Genomic DNA, 18,811 nt, shown 5'->3' on the forward strand with positions numbered 1-18,811 from the left:
GGGGGGGGGGTTCGGTAGAGACGGAGGATGATCTTTAAATGGAGGATGTTTCCTTGGGGGAAGGGACATTTCTATGAAGGGGGGCGCCGGATTTCCCAGTATTATTTAAAGAAACGATCAGAAATTAAATTAAAGAACCAAATTTATTTTAACTGAAAGTAAGGAGCAACATTAAAGCTTAAAACGAACAGAAATGATTACGTACACGAGGGGGTTTGCCCCCAAGTCAATACCTCGCTCTTTACGCTAAAGTTTTTTTTTTTTAGTACTTTCAAAAGAGCTATCTATTCTAATTAAACGGCCTTTGTGATTCAGGGGTTTGTGATTCGAACAAAATTCGAACCTTAGCGTAAAGGGCGAGGAATTGACTAGAGGGCGAACTCCCTTATATACGTAATAAAAACATACGAATATAGAATTTCGTTACGCAAGTTAATCCGTAAGTTATGTCAGATCAAAATTTCGGGAAGGCCATTTAGCCGAAAAAAAAGTAAAATTAATATGCAAGTTTTGTTTTAATTATTTATTTATGGTTAGCCAAAATCAAAGCTGTATTAACTCAAAAACATCCAGAAACTAAATAAAAAATAAGTTTTTTTTAGTTAAAACTAAGAAGCGACATTGAAACTTAAAACGAACAGAAATTATTCCGTATATGCAAGGGGCTGTCCCTTCCTCAACGTCTCGCTCTTTACGCTAAAGTTTGACTCTGTCTCACAACTTTATTTTTTTTAAATAAAAAACTTTAGCGTAAAGAGCGAGGCGTTGAGGAGAGGACACTCCCTTTCATCTACGGAATAATCTCTGTTCGTTTAAAGTTTTAACGTCGCTCCTTACTTTCAGGTAAAAAAAACTTGTTTTTTTTTATTTAATCAAACAGTTCGTGGTACCGAACTGTAAGTAAGGAGCGACCCGGCTCAATGGTAACCAAAAATTTGGCTGATTTTCGAAAAAAGGGGGAAAGACCACCCCAAAAATTATAGAACCTTAATGAAAATCACACCATCATATTCAGCGTATCAGATAACCCTACTGTAGAGGTTTCAAGCTCCTATATACAAAAATGTGGAATTTTGCATTTTTTGCCAGAAGAAAGATCACGGGTGCGTGTTTATTTGTTTGTTTTTTTTTTTTCCAGGGGTATCGTATTGACCCAGTGGTCCTAGAAAATTGTAATAGGGCTCATTGGAACGGAAATTAAAAGTTCTAGTGCCCTTTTAAAGTGAACAAAAAAATGGAGGGCAACTAGGCCCCCTCCCACGCTCATTTTTTTCTCAAAGTCACCCAATTAAAATTTTGAGATAGCCATTTTGTTCAGCATAGTCGAAAATCTAATAAATATGTCTTTTACGATTACTAAATCCCCCACAGTTCCAAGGGGAAGGGTTGCAAGTTATGAACTTTGCCCATTGCTTGCATATTGTATTGGTTATTGGGAAGTATACAGACATTTTCAGGAAGAATTTTTTTTGGTGGAGGGGGGGGGACTGGAGGAGGGGGTTACTCGGGAGAATCTTTCCATGGAGGATGTTTCTTTGGGGTAAGGGACATTTCTATGAAGGGGGCAGCTGATTTCCAAGCATTATTTAAAAAACGATCAGAAACAAAATTAAAAAAACCAGTTTTTTCAACTGAAAGTAAGAAGCATCATTAGAACTTAAAATGAACAGAAATCATTATGTATATCAGGGTGTTCTCACCCAAGTCAATACCTCGCTCTTTACGCTACAGTTTTTTTTAGTGCTTTCAAAAGAGCTATCTATTCTAATTAAACGGCCTTTGTGATTCAGGGGTGTGTGAATTAAATTTTTTTTTAACTTTTAACGTAAAGAGCGTGGTATTGACTAAGGGGAGAACCCCATCATATACGTAATAAAAAAAACAATAAAAAAAAACAAGCGATACGGCTCAATAGTAAGCGAAACTTTTAAAAACGGAACTTTGATGTCAATAAATATAGCAAAAGAATGGGCTTATAATGCTGATTCTAAATATACAAATTATTTTAAGTTTAGTATTACTAATCAAAGGCTATGAGCCTGAGAAAATTTACCTGATTTTTTAAAGAGGGGGGAAACATCCCCTACAAGTGAAAGAATTTTAATGAAAATCCCTGTCAGATTCAGCGTTTCAGAAAACCCTATAACATAGGTTTCAAGCTCATATCTGCAAAAATCTGCAACTTTGTATTTTTTTCCAGAAGAAAAATATACGAATATAGAAGTTCGTTACGTAAATTAATTTGTAAATTACGTCAGAACCAAATTTAGAGACAGCCATTTAGCAAAAGAAAAGTAAAATTTTTATGCAATTTTTTTTTACTTATTCAATGACGGCGAGCCAAAATAAAAGCTGCATTAACTAAAATACGATCACAAATTAAATAAACAAAACAAGTTTTTTAAACTGAAACTAAGGAGCGACATTAAAACTTAAAACGAACAGAAATTATTCCGTATATGAAAGGGGCTGTCCCTCCTCAACGCCTCGCTCTTTACGCTAAAGTTTGACTCTGTCTCACAACTTTAGTTTTTAAAACAATAAAAAACTTTAGCCTAAGGAGCGAGGCGTTGAGGAGGGGACAGCCCCTTTCATATACGGAATAATTTCTGTTCGTTTTAAGTTTTAATGTCGCTCCTTACTTTCAGTTTAAAAAACATGTTTTTTTTATTTAATTATTAGTAAGGACGGTAGGTGCAGTGAAGACCTTAAAAAAAGAATAAGCAAAGCCCATAATTTTTTTCACAGTTGAAAAAAGTTTGGAAGAATAAGAATATAAGTCTGCGCCCCAAGATCAGATTATTGGAGGCTACAGAGATGACAGTAGTCAAGTATGGTTCTGAAACTTGGGTGCAGATTTGCTGGATGTTCTCCGGAGAAATTACCTATGGATTGTTTTGAATAACCAACTGACTGACCATATCTCAAACAGTAAGCTACACGAAAAATAGGGTCAAATGCCGCTTTTTAGGGCTGTAAAGAGACAGAAATTTGAGATGGCTAGAATACGTTGTACAGATGAAGGATGATAGATTGCTCAAAATCGTCCTTGTTGTGCACCCGTCTAGGGCCAAACGAAAAGCAGGTCGCCTTAAAGGAAGATTGAGTGTGGTTTTATTATACTATTGAGTTGAGATTCCACTCTATCTTACACCCTTCTTAACTAAGAGCAATGCATTACCATACATAGAAAGGTCGGTCTTCATCGTCGAAAACACGTGAAAAGAATCTATTGACTTACAAATGGTATTAAACACAAGTACTAGTTGGTTGTGCAACATTTCTACCCCCACCATAACCTAGGAACACCAAAACAAAAGGGTTTTCCTACCCTTCAAACGCATATTAAGGTAAGCCTCACATCTTCTGCACACCTTAGCAGGGCCCTTGTTTTGTATTGATCTACAAGTCTCAATTTGAAACACCCAAAATAAAACTTAATACCACCGAAGATAAACTTAAATCATTTAAATAATTGGGTTTTGCAAGAATTGAAATGCTACTCTCCTAATCAACTCATTCAAGACTCTTCCAAGCATGATTCTATTCTCAAAGGGAATATTGTTGCAAGATAATTATATTTTCTATATTATTACATTTTTCCATTTGTAATAATTCGTTAGTTAATTGTGGTTTTGATTAATCTTTTTATATGTAGTTTGATGTTTTTTCACTTTTTCCTTTTTTTCTTATTACTTATTCTTTATTATTAACGGTATTATGATAGCTTAATGTGCTATATTTCATTTTAATAATGTCCAAACAAAAGCCACGTATAAGATATATAAAACACTAAATTAATCAATACAACAAAAGTCAAAAACAAAGTTAAACATTTTGAATAAAAATAGAATGCAAGTTCAATTTTACCTTGATACATAGTATTACCGAATTCCAAATATTTTCTGTAGACTGCATGAAATAAGTTCCATACTCGCTCCATGTTGTCACTGGGTGACTAGAGTATTTTATAATCTTCCCAGAATAGTTGCTTAAGCAAGCCCTCACACTTCCTGTCCCAACATCTATTCCAATATAGTACATACTTGGTTGATTGGTTTATGGTTAACTCTGAATTACACAGACACGGTTGCCTTTTATGCTGTAACAAAAACTTGTATTATACCTTAATAGTTATTGAAGATACATGCAGGAAGCAGGGGGGTAACTACCCCTACAAGACCGCAGTTCCCTCCCAGACCCCGATTTGCCCTCTCAACTGAGATTTTGTTTCTCCAAAAATCTTGTCAAAACTCAGATAAGGCTGCATAATTCAAGCATCCACAGAAACGGGTCAGTTTTTTTAGTACGGTATATATTTACCGTTTTTGTTACTATATGGCTCATTTTTCAGCTTTTATTGTCGTTTTCACTTGATTTGGGAAAATTAGCTCCAAATTACCCCCCCCCTTAATCCAGGACTTTGAAAAAATTATGCCGCTGGCATGAAGGAGAAATGTACAGATTATCAACCATACACAACAAGATGAGCCCAGAAAACCTCCCCAAAAAGTCATGGTCATTTCCAAGTTTTTCACTCCCACCCCCTTACGTAAAATTCCACTTTAAATCTATCAGAATCATTAAAATAACAGGATATAGCATGCAATTGAAGACTTTGTTTTGAGGGAAGTAGTCAACAAAGAAATAAATATTGTATATATCCATTAGACTAGATAATGAATAAATAGCATTGGTATACGAATAAATGTTTTATTATTGAAGCATTATTCTTTAACTCCTCCATAGATGACCCCAAGCCCATGTTCAGAAGGAAGGAGGGGCCAACGAGGAAGGAAAACTAACGGTTAAATAAATTCTCATGAAAGATGTATAAAGAAACGGTGGCTCCAGGAAGTATTGAGCATACTATGACGTCCCGGTTCAAAGCGACACGATCCCATTCCCTGGAATACGGACGAGCTGTTCCCCGTGAAATAAATCTACAGAAAAACGGATTCCACATTTATAGCTGGAATTTCATATTATTTAAGCGAGAATCAACATGCTGATATAAGCTGCTGCTGTAAAAACAAGCTTATTGTCAACAATTTCACACACAGAATATTGTGTTGGCATGTCGTGATAAGACCCAATGAACAAATCGTCAGGCAAGTACTTCTGGCAGCCTTTTGTCCACGATTAGCATAGGGAGCCAGATGGTCAATTGAAGAATTGAGGGGTAATTGGGAGAAACAACCTTAAGCCCATTGATAGACTTCAAAAGTTTAGCACAAGAGGATGGCTGCTAGCCACCTAGTTTACTAATGAGCTGGCACAAGATCATGACAGATGGAAGTCTGCCGGGTAGGTGAGACGTTCACAGTTGGTCCTGCACTAAGTACAAGAAAATATGTATTTAATCATGCAAAAATGCATTTTGAAAAAATACGTGATGGGCGCCAGGGACAAAAAAATACATGGAAGGGGCCTAATTATCCTATCATCAATTTCGGATCTTTAAATAGGCACTAGGGGCCAGGATTTCTGTTCTGACTTCTTCTGACATTTTATGACCATCAGTTCAATATAGATGGCTCAAAGAAAGGACTTATGAAAAACAGTTCCTAAGTTTAAAATTCCTCTAATTAGTATGCATAAAGAGGAGCGGTCAAATGGTTATCGTGCATAAGCTCATAAATAGAGGTTCATTCCCAAATTGGTTCAATATTAACCATCATGGTTGCAGCAATAGCTGTAAACTAGTAAAGAATGAAAAATGGCCCTTAGTAAAAAAAAATTAAATTAAAAAACATGTCGAAAAAAAATTGTCTGTTGCGAAAAAATTGCACTTAGTAATTGATTATGGAATGGTAACTATTATTTCGATTAGTCTTAATAGTAAAATGTTACTTTGAAAACCAATTTATAGGAATTTCAAAAAATAGCATGAAACCCCTCAAAAAGGGAGTTGGATTAAAACTAAAAGTGCGGCAATGAAATCATCGTTTCCAAAAACCCTATATAGGAAACTTAAGGCCCCACCCCAACTGTGAAAAACAGATTTAAAAGAGATAAAAAGGCCGCTGAAAGGAACAGTACTCAAGTCCACACAAGCATAGTTACTAAGTTGTCTTGTGATCCGGATTTTATGAAAGTGAAAAACGACAGAGAAAAACAAAGGATCAAGGGGGATTATCATAATGATGAGGATTACTGAGACAAATATAGACAAAATAGCCTAATTCCCTTTGGTTTGTTCTTTACTAGATTCCAATGAAGAAAAAGCCAAAGGTCTTTTCCGGTGTGGGATGTATAATTAACAAATTTATTACATAATTGGTCATAAATTATCTACTGCTTAACAGAACTAGTAGGCCTCTGCAACATTATTAAAATCTGTTTAGGATCTAACTTAAAAGATAACCTTTATATTTATATGTTTTTCACAAATTAATTCTACACACAAACTAAAAAAGTTTATAATGGACGAGTTAGGGTGATCCTTCAAGGTATTGCATCGCCTTAACTTTGATTTGAACCGATCACCTTTCCAATGTGAAAAGTTTTTAAAACTAGGCACACTGAAAGTTCCAAATTAATATACTCAGTCATTCTTCAGTTACGCCCTTTTGGCAATCCGCATACACATAACGTGTTTTGATTTAATTCAACACTCTCCTCAGCGTCTTCTGAAAGGCTCACCTGATGGCCCTTTATCTTTTTGGAAAGTAAAGGTCAAACAAGTATACCTTTCTGAATAACATACTATATGTAAACAGTAAACTAATTGCCTTATTATTATTGCTAGGAGGGGTGGACTGATTATCCGTGGGTTGAGGCTTAAGCCTTCAAGGTGCATTGCCTCTACTCGTCTTGATAAAGTGCCATATGACACCAAAAATGGCAATTTTTTGTTGTCACGTCTAGAGTGGAATGACCAAGAAGCATGAAAAACTGTAGCCTACTGTCATAATATTTATTGTCGAAAACCTAAAACCTGAGTTTTACAATCCTCCCTCTTGTATGCTCTCCCTCTCATCCCTGTATTAAGTTCAATAGGTTGTGGGGTGACAAACAAAAGTGATAGGCTGCTGCAGCAGTGTAGAAAGATGTTTAATGGCACATCTTAAAGCTCTTGATCAGTACCTGCGTGTTCTTTGTAAATTCGTCTTGATAACCCCATCAAAATTTGGTTTAGGACCTGCATCAAGAATTATTAACACGTTAAATTAAAAAAAAATTAATTTAAAACCAAATTTAATTTAAAATTAATTTAATTTAAAATTAATTTTAAAAAATTAAAATTTAAAATAATTAAAATAATAAAATAAAATTTAAAATAAATTAAAATTTAATTTAAATTAATTTAAATTAAAATTAATTTAATTTAAAAGTTTTTTTTTTAAACCAAATTAAAGGGGATGAAGCTTTCGAAACCTCTTGGTAACAGCATGTATTAGTGATTAAATTGGGATTGCTCTAGAGGCTAAGCGGGGAGTTGGGGTCTAATGGGGTTGTGAAACTAGCTGAAAATGCAATCAGTGTAGAGATTGGAAGTGGCAGACAAATTATATAACTCCTGTTAAGGTGGTAAAATGTGCAGCTTCAAGAAGGAAGGAGACTGGGGTTGTATTCTCTTTGTAAATGGTCCTAAGCAAACGCTTCTGGACTGACTCAATTTTGTTGCTAAGTTCACTTGGAAGTTGTGAATGTCAGACTGGATATGCTCATTCCAATAACAGCCTAAAAAAGATAAGTGAACACGGAAGGAATGCATCTTGGGGAAATTAAATTTATTTTTAAATTAAACAAGGAAAGTGATGCGTTTCATATTTACTTTCATATTTAGGTTCTTTGCTTCATTCAAAAAATTGGGTTAGGATTTCAAGAAGGTTACTTTTAATGTTCATATGACATACTTTAAAGATTGGTAAGTTATCTGCATATTTCCGTCTCAGAGGGAATTTCATTAGCCATGACTAGGAAAGTAGTCCCGATAAGAATCCTTGAGGAACTCTAAAGTAAACAAGTAGGGCCTCAGAGAATATGTTTTTGGTATGTCGCCTTTTGTGATCAATCTTGAAGATCAATGATCAATCAAGAAGAGAGACGTCACAGTATTTACTAAGAGAGGGTCAAGTTCAAAGGTATCCAGTAATAAGCGAGTCAGAATGCTGTGGTAAAAAAAAGTCAAAGCCTTTTGGAAGTCGAGTAAGACAAGGTCCTGCCAAACACTTCATTTTTCTAGATTATTTAAGATAGTATCTATCACGTGCACAAGCTAATCGGCGGTGGAAATTTTTTCCTTGAATTACTAATTTGTCGGACATGAATGCATGGAATAAATTAAACTTAACGCCAGTGCCAGAGGAAACTTTTATAAAGTTTTGAAAAAAAATGAAGCATAATGGAGCGTGCGTTGGTGAAACACAGATTAATAGATTACTACGGGACAGGTGCTATAAAACCATGGTACCAGCAACTTGAGAATAGGCCTATACCAAATCTTGTAGCCTAAATTGGTTGAAAATATTTGCAAGAGGTTTAGTAATTTTGTCTGAAAAGGGTTTAATTAGATCAATTGGGTTCTCCAAGGCAGGTGCTTGATTTTCTCAGCTTTTATAATTTATGATATCTGAAGGATAAATTAGTGGGAGGAAGTTATTGGAAGAAGCATTTGGACCTGTGCCACTAAAAGGGGAGAGGCTTTGCACAATGAACGCAAGATATAAGTTCAGATTGTTGGCGATCTCTTTAGGGAATATTAACATACAAGAACAAAATAATGATATTAATTTCGCCAACTATGGTTGACTACAAGAAACAAATAATAAAACTGGGGAATATGGTGGATAACGCGATTAAAGTGCAACATTGATTTGTCATCGAAATCAAGCAAACATTTTTAGAATGCAGGCTCAGAGCATTATTTTGGAAGACTCCACAGATGCAAAAAGATGTCAAACTCAAATAAAGCCCTTAGGAACATAATGCATTGGAAAAGTACGTTTCATTAATTTTCTAAAACGTGTCTTGTTTTAAGTATCGTCATAGTGCTTCTCCAGCATATTTGTTAAACAAGATCAATAATAATTATAGTATCATGTTATCAAGTGATGTGAATCAAAGTTCGTATGAACCTCCTTCCTCTGGTGATGAAGAAAACTTCAATAATAGTTTCTGTGGCGAATTTTTCAGTAATTCCAATAAATATAGTACAAGTCAGGAGGATAGTGACAGTTCGGATCTGTTTGAGACTGACAGTGTGAGTTTGAGTTCATCTGTAATTGAGTGACCGTTCAGATCCTCTTGACACTGACAGTTTGAGTTCTTCTGAAACTGACAGTTCAGATTCTCCTGAGACTTTAAGCGAAAGTTCGGTTTCGGAGCATGAAGTGGGGGCTAGTGTCTTTTCTCCAATGTCCAAACAGCAAATTCAAAATCTTACAACAGTCAATATTACAGAAGAACAATTTAGGAAAAATTTAGAGTGTTCCGTCTGTTTGGAACACTATAAGCTCGATGAAAGTGTCCAAAAACTTTCATGCTCCCACTTATTTCATAATGATTGTATTATTCCTTGGCTAGGATTGCATAGCACATGCCCAGTCTGCCGGGAGTCATTTGCTGACGGAACACGTCATAAATTTCAATTTTCTGAGAATTTTCTACACAGTTTTCTTAGATTTTTTAGATATCCTCGATTTAACCGGTTTTTTAGAAGGAGGGATTCCATAATATAGACTTACCGTCCCTGCAGGTTGCAAGATGCAATAGGGGCTTAAGATGATCAAAATCACAGTCTTACTTGTTCTTAGAGGAGACTAACTGGACAGAGTTAAAACCAAGAGTTAAATTACTATAAAAACAATCTTTTTTTTAAATTAAAACGAACAATAATCAACTTTTAGGAATAGTAGTCTGAATTAATTTTTGCTATCTGACTAGCACTGTACTGAAAACTGAGCAAGCATAAGGTTTTTTTAGAGACTTATAATTGCATAATAACAATTATCAGCATCATGGCCAGTGAAAGAGTATAAAGAGCTTTATAATTGCACACCAACTCAAGGACATCTTAGAAAAATCTTCAAACATCATTTTAGGAAAAGCTATAGTTCCAATTTTATTAGTAAAACATTGTAATGTTGGAATGCTTTGTCAGAAAAGACTACACCTTTAAAAACACGTGAATGTAAAATGGAACACCTCCAATTATCTATATAAATTAGATATTGAAGATTGATTCTAGTTTCTTTTCCCCCTTTTTGCTTGCCTGTGATGATAAATATTATTTAAGGTTATATTTTAAAAAGAAGTAGATGTGAACATTATGTAAAAAGACTGTATTTAGGTATTTTTGGGATTCGGTTTGGTAACAACAAATTGAATTTTGTCATCCTCATGAAGTTGCTTCAAAGGAGAGAGGGTAAAAGAAGAGCTCTCCACTCAACAGTTGTGGGATAATTTACCTGTTTGATGATTGTCTTCAGAATCACCTTCAGATTTACCAGTTTGATGATTGTCTTCAGTACCATAGAATAAACTGCAAGCAGAAAAGACAAGTCTTATTTGATATGTATTTAGTTTAGAATACATGAGTGAATGTAAGAGTCTACTATCCTTAAATTTTTAAAGATTTTAATTTGGCAAAAATTTTTAAAGTTGTGTTAGTATGATTGAAGCAGTAAACAAGAACCTTAGCTGCTCTATGTCCAACGTAAGGTAGCTTAGGTACTTAAGATAGCTAAGTACGACTTAATACTTTAGGTATAGTACAAAATTGCACGTAATTAATCAATCTTATTTTACCAAAGGCTGGGATTTAAGATAATAACTATCAATAATTCAACCAGTAAATGGCATATTTTTAGGCAAGTTAAAACTGATGAGCATAGTGGCACAAAAAAGAGGAGCCTCAGATAGGTCCAAAGGACTCCCAAGACAAATTAAAAATAGTAGCAGAAAATTGCATTTTTCAAAAAATTCACCCATTACCCAAATATATTGCTCTTATTAACTCCCTCCACTCTAAAGGTTGAACTCGTGTAAATCTATGCCGTTGAATATATTTTAGGTTCCCAGGCTGGGATGCAGGCTCTATTGCTAATTTTGGCCATGCTACATTTTCAAAAATGACAAAAAACTGTCAACATTTACAGCAAAGCTTGTAGCTATTTTAATTACGCCTGAATTTATTTTCGATTCTTTTTCTGTTAAAAATTATTCGATCTGTTCTGGCCCTCTATCTGCTCCAGGTGATTTATTAACACTGTTTTGTATAATGAGTTTGCAGCATTTAGGCTAGAGTTCACTAGTTATTGTATTTGGCCTACTTCAGTTTCTACTTATATTATTCATATTGATAACAAGGAGGCTTATGACTAGTAGTCAGTGTCAGACATGCAGATTATCTCATTGTTAGGTAATCATAACGCATTTATGTCTTATTTAATGAGACAAGTTAACTCTTCTAATACATGTACCCAATAATTGGGATGGAGGAGGAGCGTGCGTAGGTGTGTTAGCCTCAGGCGGATTGATGCTGCTTGACTGACTTGACTTAAGGCTCCTGCCACGTTGGGGTGGCGTAGAGAGCGTAGAAACTCTGCTCCTCCAGGCTGACCGGTCTACTGCTATTAATGGGGCCTCTTCGACAGCGATGTTAGCTATCTCAAAGAATTTGATGAGGCTATCCTTCTACCTAGTCTGATGTTTGCCCCTCGGGCGAGACCAGCCATTGGCTTTAGCGTCAAAATCGTAGACTATTTGGGCTGGGGTTGTCGTCGGCACACGCAGAAGGTGTCCGAACCATCTGAGAGTACGGTGCGCTATTTGGACGGAGAATGGCACTTGGGAGGTGAGTGCGAGCAACCTTGCGTTGCTTACAAAATCGTCCCATCGAAATCCCTGAATCTGACGGAGTTGTTTCGTCTGGAAGGCGTCTATCAATCTGAGGATTGTTGATTTCAGAGGCCAGGTTTCTGCTGCATAGAGAAGGACCGAGCCTACGGATGTATTATACATTCGCATCTTCGTGTGCCTAGATATACCCGGTATTCTCCAGAGATTGTTGAGCCTTTCGACGATAGACGAGGCTTTTGAAACTCGGCTGCGCACCTCTTCCTCTATAGAGCCTTCATTAGACAGCACGGAGCCAAGATAAGTGAAGTTCTTTACAACTTCAACAGGAACTCCGCAAACAGTTATGTTCTCAGGGGGCGAGACTGGGCTTGGGGGCTCAATTGCCATTGTCTTCGTCTTAAGCCAGTTTATTTTCAGCCCCACTTTTGCTGCCTGTTCCTGTAGGACTTCCAGAGCGTCAGTCAACTGGTCGATCGAGTAGCAATGAGACCAAGATCATCTGAGAAGTCAGCGTCCGTCAGAACGCGATCTCAAAACTGCAGACCAAAGGGCAGGCGATTTGTTGTTCATGTCATGACATGGTCTATCACGCAATTGAACAGTTCCAGGGCGGCGGCACATCCTTGTCGTACACCGGTTTTGATGCCGTGTCGTGCTCCGTTTGCCGTTGACTTGGACGCAACCCACGGTCTCTTCGTAAAGCTTTTCAAAAAACTTGCAGTATTTGTATGGCAGACCAGTTGATCGAAGTATCAGCCAGAGCGAGTTACGATCCACCGAGTCAAACGCAGCCTTGAAGTCCACAAAGGCTACATATGCTTTCCTCCTGAATTCCTTCGTCTTCTCAATTAACTGGCGCATGGTAAAGATTTGTTCGACAGTTGATCTCCCGGGCATAAACCCCGCCTGCTGGACTCTTCTCTTGCTTCTGAGAATGCTTGTGCATCTATCCAGGAGGGTCACCGCAAAGAGCTTTCCAGGCACTGAAAGTTGCTTTATGCCTCTGTAGTTCAAACAGATGCTCTTGCTCCCCTTCCTCTTCCATAAGGGCAGGATTATACTTGCTTGCCAGTCCTTCGGGATCCATTCTGTGCACCGAACCACAGAAAACACAAAATGGATTCAAAGTAGCATCGCTGGTCCGGCATACTTCAGGAGCTCAGCAGATATTCCACATACGCCTGCCGCTTTGTTACTCTTCAAACGTGTTACTGCTGTGTAGATTTCTGATGACGTGAAAGGAGTTTCTGTGTCACTTGTCAGCAGTTCCTGGGTGCTGGTGGCTAGGCTGATGAGTTCGTGGTCAGTCTGCGTTACGGCTTCGACGTTGAGGAGGCCCGAGAAGTGGTCTTTCCATCGATTGACCTGGGCAGCTTCGTCACTGAGCGGCTGACCATCCACAGAGACAACACATGTAACCGAAGGGGCTATGTCTCCCGTTAGATCACGGAGATGCTCGTAGAGACTGCCAACGTCACCTTTCTTGGCTGCACCTTCTAGCTCATTTGCCTTCCTTTCGACAAACAGTTTCTTGTCTCGCCGTATCAGTTTGTTGCGGACCCCATTAAGGCTTCTATAGGTTGGCATGTCACCGACTAACCTCGCCTTGCGTCTCTGCTCTATGACGTCAAGGGTATCCGACTGAATCCATGCTTTATTAGCACGCTTTTTCCGACCAACATTTGCTGTCGCTGATTCCAGGACATTCTTTTTGAACGAGAGCCATGCGTTTTCACAACTTTCAAATGGCAGGAGTGCGTCGAAGCGGCTCGAGACATCAATGGCATATTTATATCATATCTTCTTATCGCAGAGGCGAGAGATATCGACCTTGACTAGTCTTGGTTTTGAGCGATGGGCTTTGAGCCCTATTCGTAAGTTAGCGACGACGAGGTCATGGTCTGTGTTGCCAATCTCAGCTGCCCTATACGTCCTGAAGTTACTGCTCAAAGACCTCCATCTCTGTGACACGATGTCGACAACATTATATTCTTTCCTGTCAATTGGGTAATTGTGGTGTGCATGGATCAGCACTGGATTTAGTTAAATCTTATCTTGATAATAGACAGCCAAAAATAGATGGATGCAATTTACTCTCTCCAGCTGTTCCTCAGTCTTCAAAGGTAGAGGTACCTTAGGGCTCTATCCCAGGTCCTCTCCTTTTTGTCATTTATATAAATGATCTTTACTGTACCTTGTCAATCCCCTGTCTCAACACGAATTATGCAAGTAATACTGTACCGTGAGTAAAATGTGATATATTTAAAATACAAAAAAAAACAAAATCTTTTTCTTTCTACAGATAATTCCGACCTCCTCTAATTAAGTTTAAATCTAGCTTCAAAAAAAGTCTTAATCAGCAAAAAGAAAAACTGCCTTTTAGTTTCAGCCAAACCTCGGCGCTAATCACGGGAGACGGTTTTGAATTTCGCCGAGAAGATTGGTCATAAAAAAGTCACTAAATACAATTTTTCTCAGGAAGCTTAAGTTATAACGTTTAATCATCAGAAATATTTAAGACAAATTATTGGACGAACAGTTCGCATAATATAGTGAGTTTGCGAACATAATTACAAAATAGCGGCCCCCTCCACAGGACTTGAGCCAATCGTGAAAAAAGCTAGTAGAGCACAGAAGCTGTAATTGTGTGATATAGTGAAAAAACTGTTTTTCGTTTCAATTATGGATTGTCTCTATCGCCATCAGCATTATTTTTGAGAGCCAATTTAATCCTTGCCTTTGTCGTTGTCTATTCGAAGTGAAGCACTGTTGTACACCTAATGTAAGTTTCAATAAAACTATTACTTTTCTATTTGTGTTTTGTTTTATTTTATATGTCTGTATCTAATCGCACAGCAGGTAATTAGTTCGTATGTCTCCAACGGTAGTACTCCCAGGAATCTGATTTCTACATAACATTAGAGGTAATTGGTTTCAAGATAACCCAAGAAAAAGAGGTTACTTTTATAGTTACGTATTTTGTGTTCTCGCTTTCAGCGGGTGGGACGGTCAACCATCAACATTACTCCCCATTTCTGTGGCGCAAGCCTCGATGGCACAATCTTTAGCACTATAAGTGGCGTTATCAAAGAACTTATAAGGTGTAAGTTCACAGCTTTAAAGCAAAATATTACATTGACGCGGTAAATCTTTATTACAATTAAAGGCCAGTCTAAAAATATTTTTTATTGCTACAAACGGCACAGTCGGAAGTTGGATAAAAACTTAAGAACTAATTTGGCTATAAGTCTTGTAATCTAGATTTAATAATTGGGAAGATACAGACATATAATAATAGTGATTAGGTCTATTTGCGCTAGGCAATTTCAGAATATCCGTTTTTAATATCTCATAGGAGATAATAGCCTCCCTCAAAATAGGTTAAGTGAAAAAATAAATTTATTTTGAGTTATTCAAACGCAAAAAATGTCAGAAGAATTAAGCGAACTATTAATGGCGCAAAAGTTGGTCACGAAAAATGTAGAAATAGCAAAGTCTATTCCACAGTACGATAGACAAGCAAATATCGACGAATTTAATATCCAATTGGCCCAGTTTGTAGAATTAACAAAAACAGAGCTAGAAACGTTAGTCGGCATACTTCTATTAAGATTAAGAGGCCAGGCCTTAACCTTTCTAAAGCAAATTGAACATACTATAGGTGACGACGCCAGCTTACCAATAAATACGGTGGACAAATTATTAACGGCATTTATAGATAGATTTATCGAAACCAGTTCCACAAATAAATTAAAACACGGAATGGTGTGCTTTGACCATTCACAAAACGTAAGAGAATATCTTGATAATATACGGATTTCAGTAGAAGCAAAATACGGAAAAGGTTCAGGAGAACTGTATGAAAAAGTCATACTAAATAAATTTTTGCAAGGGTTACCCCTAAAACTATATAGAATGGTAAAATCCAAATATATTCAGACGTTAGATCTTGCAGTTCAGGAGGTAGGACGATTGATCGAAGTTGAAACAATGGTGGCAAATCACAGTAAAGCAAAAATAAATAGCCTAGGTGAATCAAATGCAAGCATGACCTTCAAGGGCGATCAGGCGTTTCTCATTTTCTTTTCAAGGGATAACTCCCCAGTGCTACAAAGAAATAAAACGCAAGAACCCGCTAGGCAGAAAACAGTACGTTTTCAGCCCGTCAAACAATTTAGTTATGAAAATAACCCTACAATAATAAGATACTATATTTGTAATCGACCTGGGCACACCGCGAGAGTGCCGTTATGTCCCTAATCGCACACCAAGAATTGCTGTCGATAGTACGCAAAATCATGGCAACCATTTGTTCGGAAGAAAAAATTTTAGCGCCACTGGTGCACTAGACTATAGCAAGGGAAGATTGCGGCAATCAGTACCTTATAACGCGTACCAACCAAATTTGTACAATCCTCCCCCCAATAGACAAATTAATTACCGATTTGAAAACCCAAATATTCGCAAAAGCCAATATAATGCGAGAATAATACATAGAAATCCCGAAAATTTGCCGACGGGAAATGAAAATTTTTCAAGCCGACGGCAATGGCAGCGCCAGCCGGCACAGACGCAAGAAATCCAAACTATCGTAATAATACATGGCGAAGGCAGACAAATGTAAATCAATTAGATATACCTACGGAATCTCACATATCCGAATATCTATTGCAGGCACAGACGCATGAAATAAATCCGCAGAGAAACGTTTCAGGCCCCTCAGAAATATACATTGGACCCAGAGGACGCCTAGAATGTTTTATAGGTCCAAACCGATAGTAGTACCGTCTTGTAGTGATAGTAATAATAAGTTACCTATATTTAATGATTTTTGTGTGGCAAATATTTACTTTAAGGCTTTAATTAACTCTGGTGCTACCGCGAACATCATAAACTCATGCGTATTTAATATTTTGCCTCCGCATATTAGGCAACAACGAAATTTTAACAATCCCAAATTAACTGGCTTGACAGGGCATAAATTGGATGCGAAAGGTTAAAATCACCTAAACGTAAAAAGGGATAGAATCTTTCCGACAAATTTTGTAATAGGCGATAACTTTCCGTCTGAAGCCATTATCGGTAAAAATTTTTTAAGGTATAATAGGATACTATTAGACATAGCAAACGAAAGGCTTGTCTACCCGGCTAAGGTAGGGGAAGGAAGTTATACCTTAAGAAATTGTAACAGAGGTTACGAAGACAACGTAACAGTAAATAAAATTTCTGGCGGTATAATGTCGCAATCTTTTGAACCTCATGTCTCGCAAGGAGGACATGGCATAATCAGAAATTTGTTCAATCATTCTGAGAGACATTGTAGAAACGAAGTAAATTTAAATAATAAGTGTATTGAATATGCAAAATTAAAAATAGGACATGCGCGACAGTACAGGTAAACGAAATCAAGAAAAAAGCGGAATTATGGAACAACTCAGTAAAACCCAATGTGACGCCGCAAGATGCCACAATGACGCAGCATAGCGCCAGTATGAATCTAATAGACAATGAAAATAAAGAGAAATTGTACGGATTCGCGATATGGAAAACAAAGATCCCTCCCAAAACGATGCAAAGAATTCAAATATCACAGATGATGGATCCAGTAGATAGCAAATCTGAAATATGGTTTGCGATCCCGTCAAATGAAATTCCTGAAAACCTGTTATGTGAGGAACAGATTATATCTTATGACAAAGGAGAAGGTTTTATTTTAGTAACTAATAACCACGAAAATGATACAATTACAATAAAAAAGGGGGCGTGTTTAGTTCAAATCCAAGTTTTATCGGAGAATGATTTAAATAGATGGGAAAATTCTAAAAGAAACCTAGTTAACGGCATTAAAACCTCAAATAACAAATATCCTTTAACTAAATCACAATTCTTAAAAAAATTTAATATGGATCATATTACGTACTTAAATATTAATAAAAAAATTTGCAATCTATTATTGATTTCTAATGACTTATTTTCTACATCTTAATATGACATGGGATTTCTAAAATTTTATGAACATTAAATTTTAACGACCGGGAACCACTTAGCAAAACAACCATATTGTATACCATATAAGCATAAAAGTGGTTAAAAAATAAAATTCATGAATTAGAAAAAAATGAAATTATACGCCCCAGTATAAGTCCGTATTCTGCACCAGTGGTCTTGGTACCAAAAAAGAATGGTGATCTTAGACTTGTTGTAGATTATAGAGCCCTTAACAAACAAGTAGTTAGTGATAAATTTCCTTTACCAAGAATAGACGAAATCCTTGACTCTATCTCAAGCAAAAACAAAATTTTTACTTATTTGGACCTAACCCAAGGCTACCACCAAGTGAAAATAGCCGAAAAAGATGTCCATAAAACTGCGTTTTGTACGACCGAATGTGGTTCATATGAATACTTAAGAGTACCTTTTGGACTTAAAACAAGTTCAAGCGCACTATGTAGACCCCTATTACACCTGTTAAGAGGTTTAAAGAATATCATAACAAAGATCCCTCCCAAAACGATGCAAAGAATTCAAATATCACAGATGATGGATCCAGTAGATAGCAAATCTGAAATATGGTTTGCGATCCCGTCAAATGAAATTCCTGGAAATCTGTTATGTGAAGAACAGATTATACCTTACGAAAAAGGAGAAGGTTTTATTTGGGTAACTAATAACAACGAAAATGACACAATTACAATAAAAAAGGGGACGTGTTTAGTTCAAATCCAAGTTTTATCAGAGAATGATTTAAATAGATGGGAAAATTCTAAAAGAAACCTAGTTAACGGCATTAAAACCTCAATTAACAAATACCCTCTAGCTACGTCTCAATTCTTAAACAAATCTAATATGGATCATATTACGGACTTAGAACTTGAGAAAAAATTATGCGAATTATTATGGAATTTTAAAGGTGCATTTTCCGTATCTGAAGATGACATCGGACTGATACAGTTTTATGAACATTCAATTTTAAAGACTGATAATCCCGTAGCAAAACAGTCAT

General features: G+C 36.7%; 1 protein-coding gene across 4 annotated transcripts in view; it reads right to left on the minus strand.

Annotated features, from left to right (window-relative positions):
- LOC148956112 (FGGY carbohydrate kinase domain-containing protein) overlaps positions 1 to 18,811 on the minus strand; it is a 107,955-nt gene that overhangs the window by 58,397 nt on the left and 30,747 nt on the right. For 3 of the 4 annotated variants that reach the window (XM_089093999.1, XM_089093974.1, XM_089093983.1), the window contains exons 3-4: positions 10,416 to 10,489; positions 3,871 to 4,102 (exon numbers count right to left, since the gene is read on the minus strand). In XM_089093999.1, coding sequence (XP_088950125.1) covers positions 3,871 to 4,044 — 174 coding nt within the window. In that variant the 5' untranslated portion in view covers positions 4,045 to 4,102; positions 10,416 to 10,489. The remainder of the gene's footprint in view (positions 1 to 3,870; positions 4,103 to 10,415; positions 10,490 to 18,811) is intronic. The other variant, XM_089093991.1, reaches the window with a different exon arrangement.

This window comes from Artemia sp. Qi Xiang Cuo, chromosome 1 (genome assembly GCF_049724085.1).
Source record: "Artemia sp. Qi Xiang Cuo chromosome 1, ASM4972408v1, whole genome shotgun sequence".
In the NCBI taxonomy this organism is placed as follows: Eukaryota; Metazoa; Arthropoda; class Branchiopoda; order Anostraca; family Artemiidae; genus Artemia; species Artemia sp. Qi Xiang Cuo.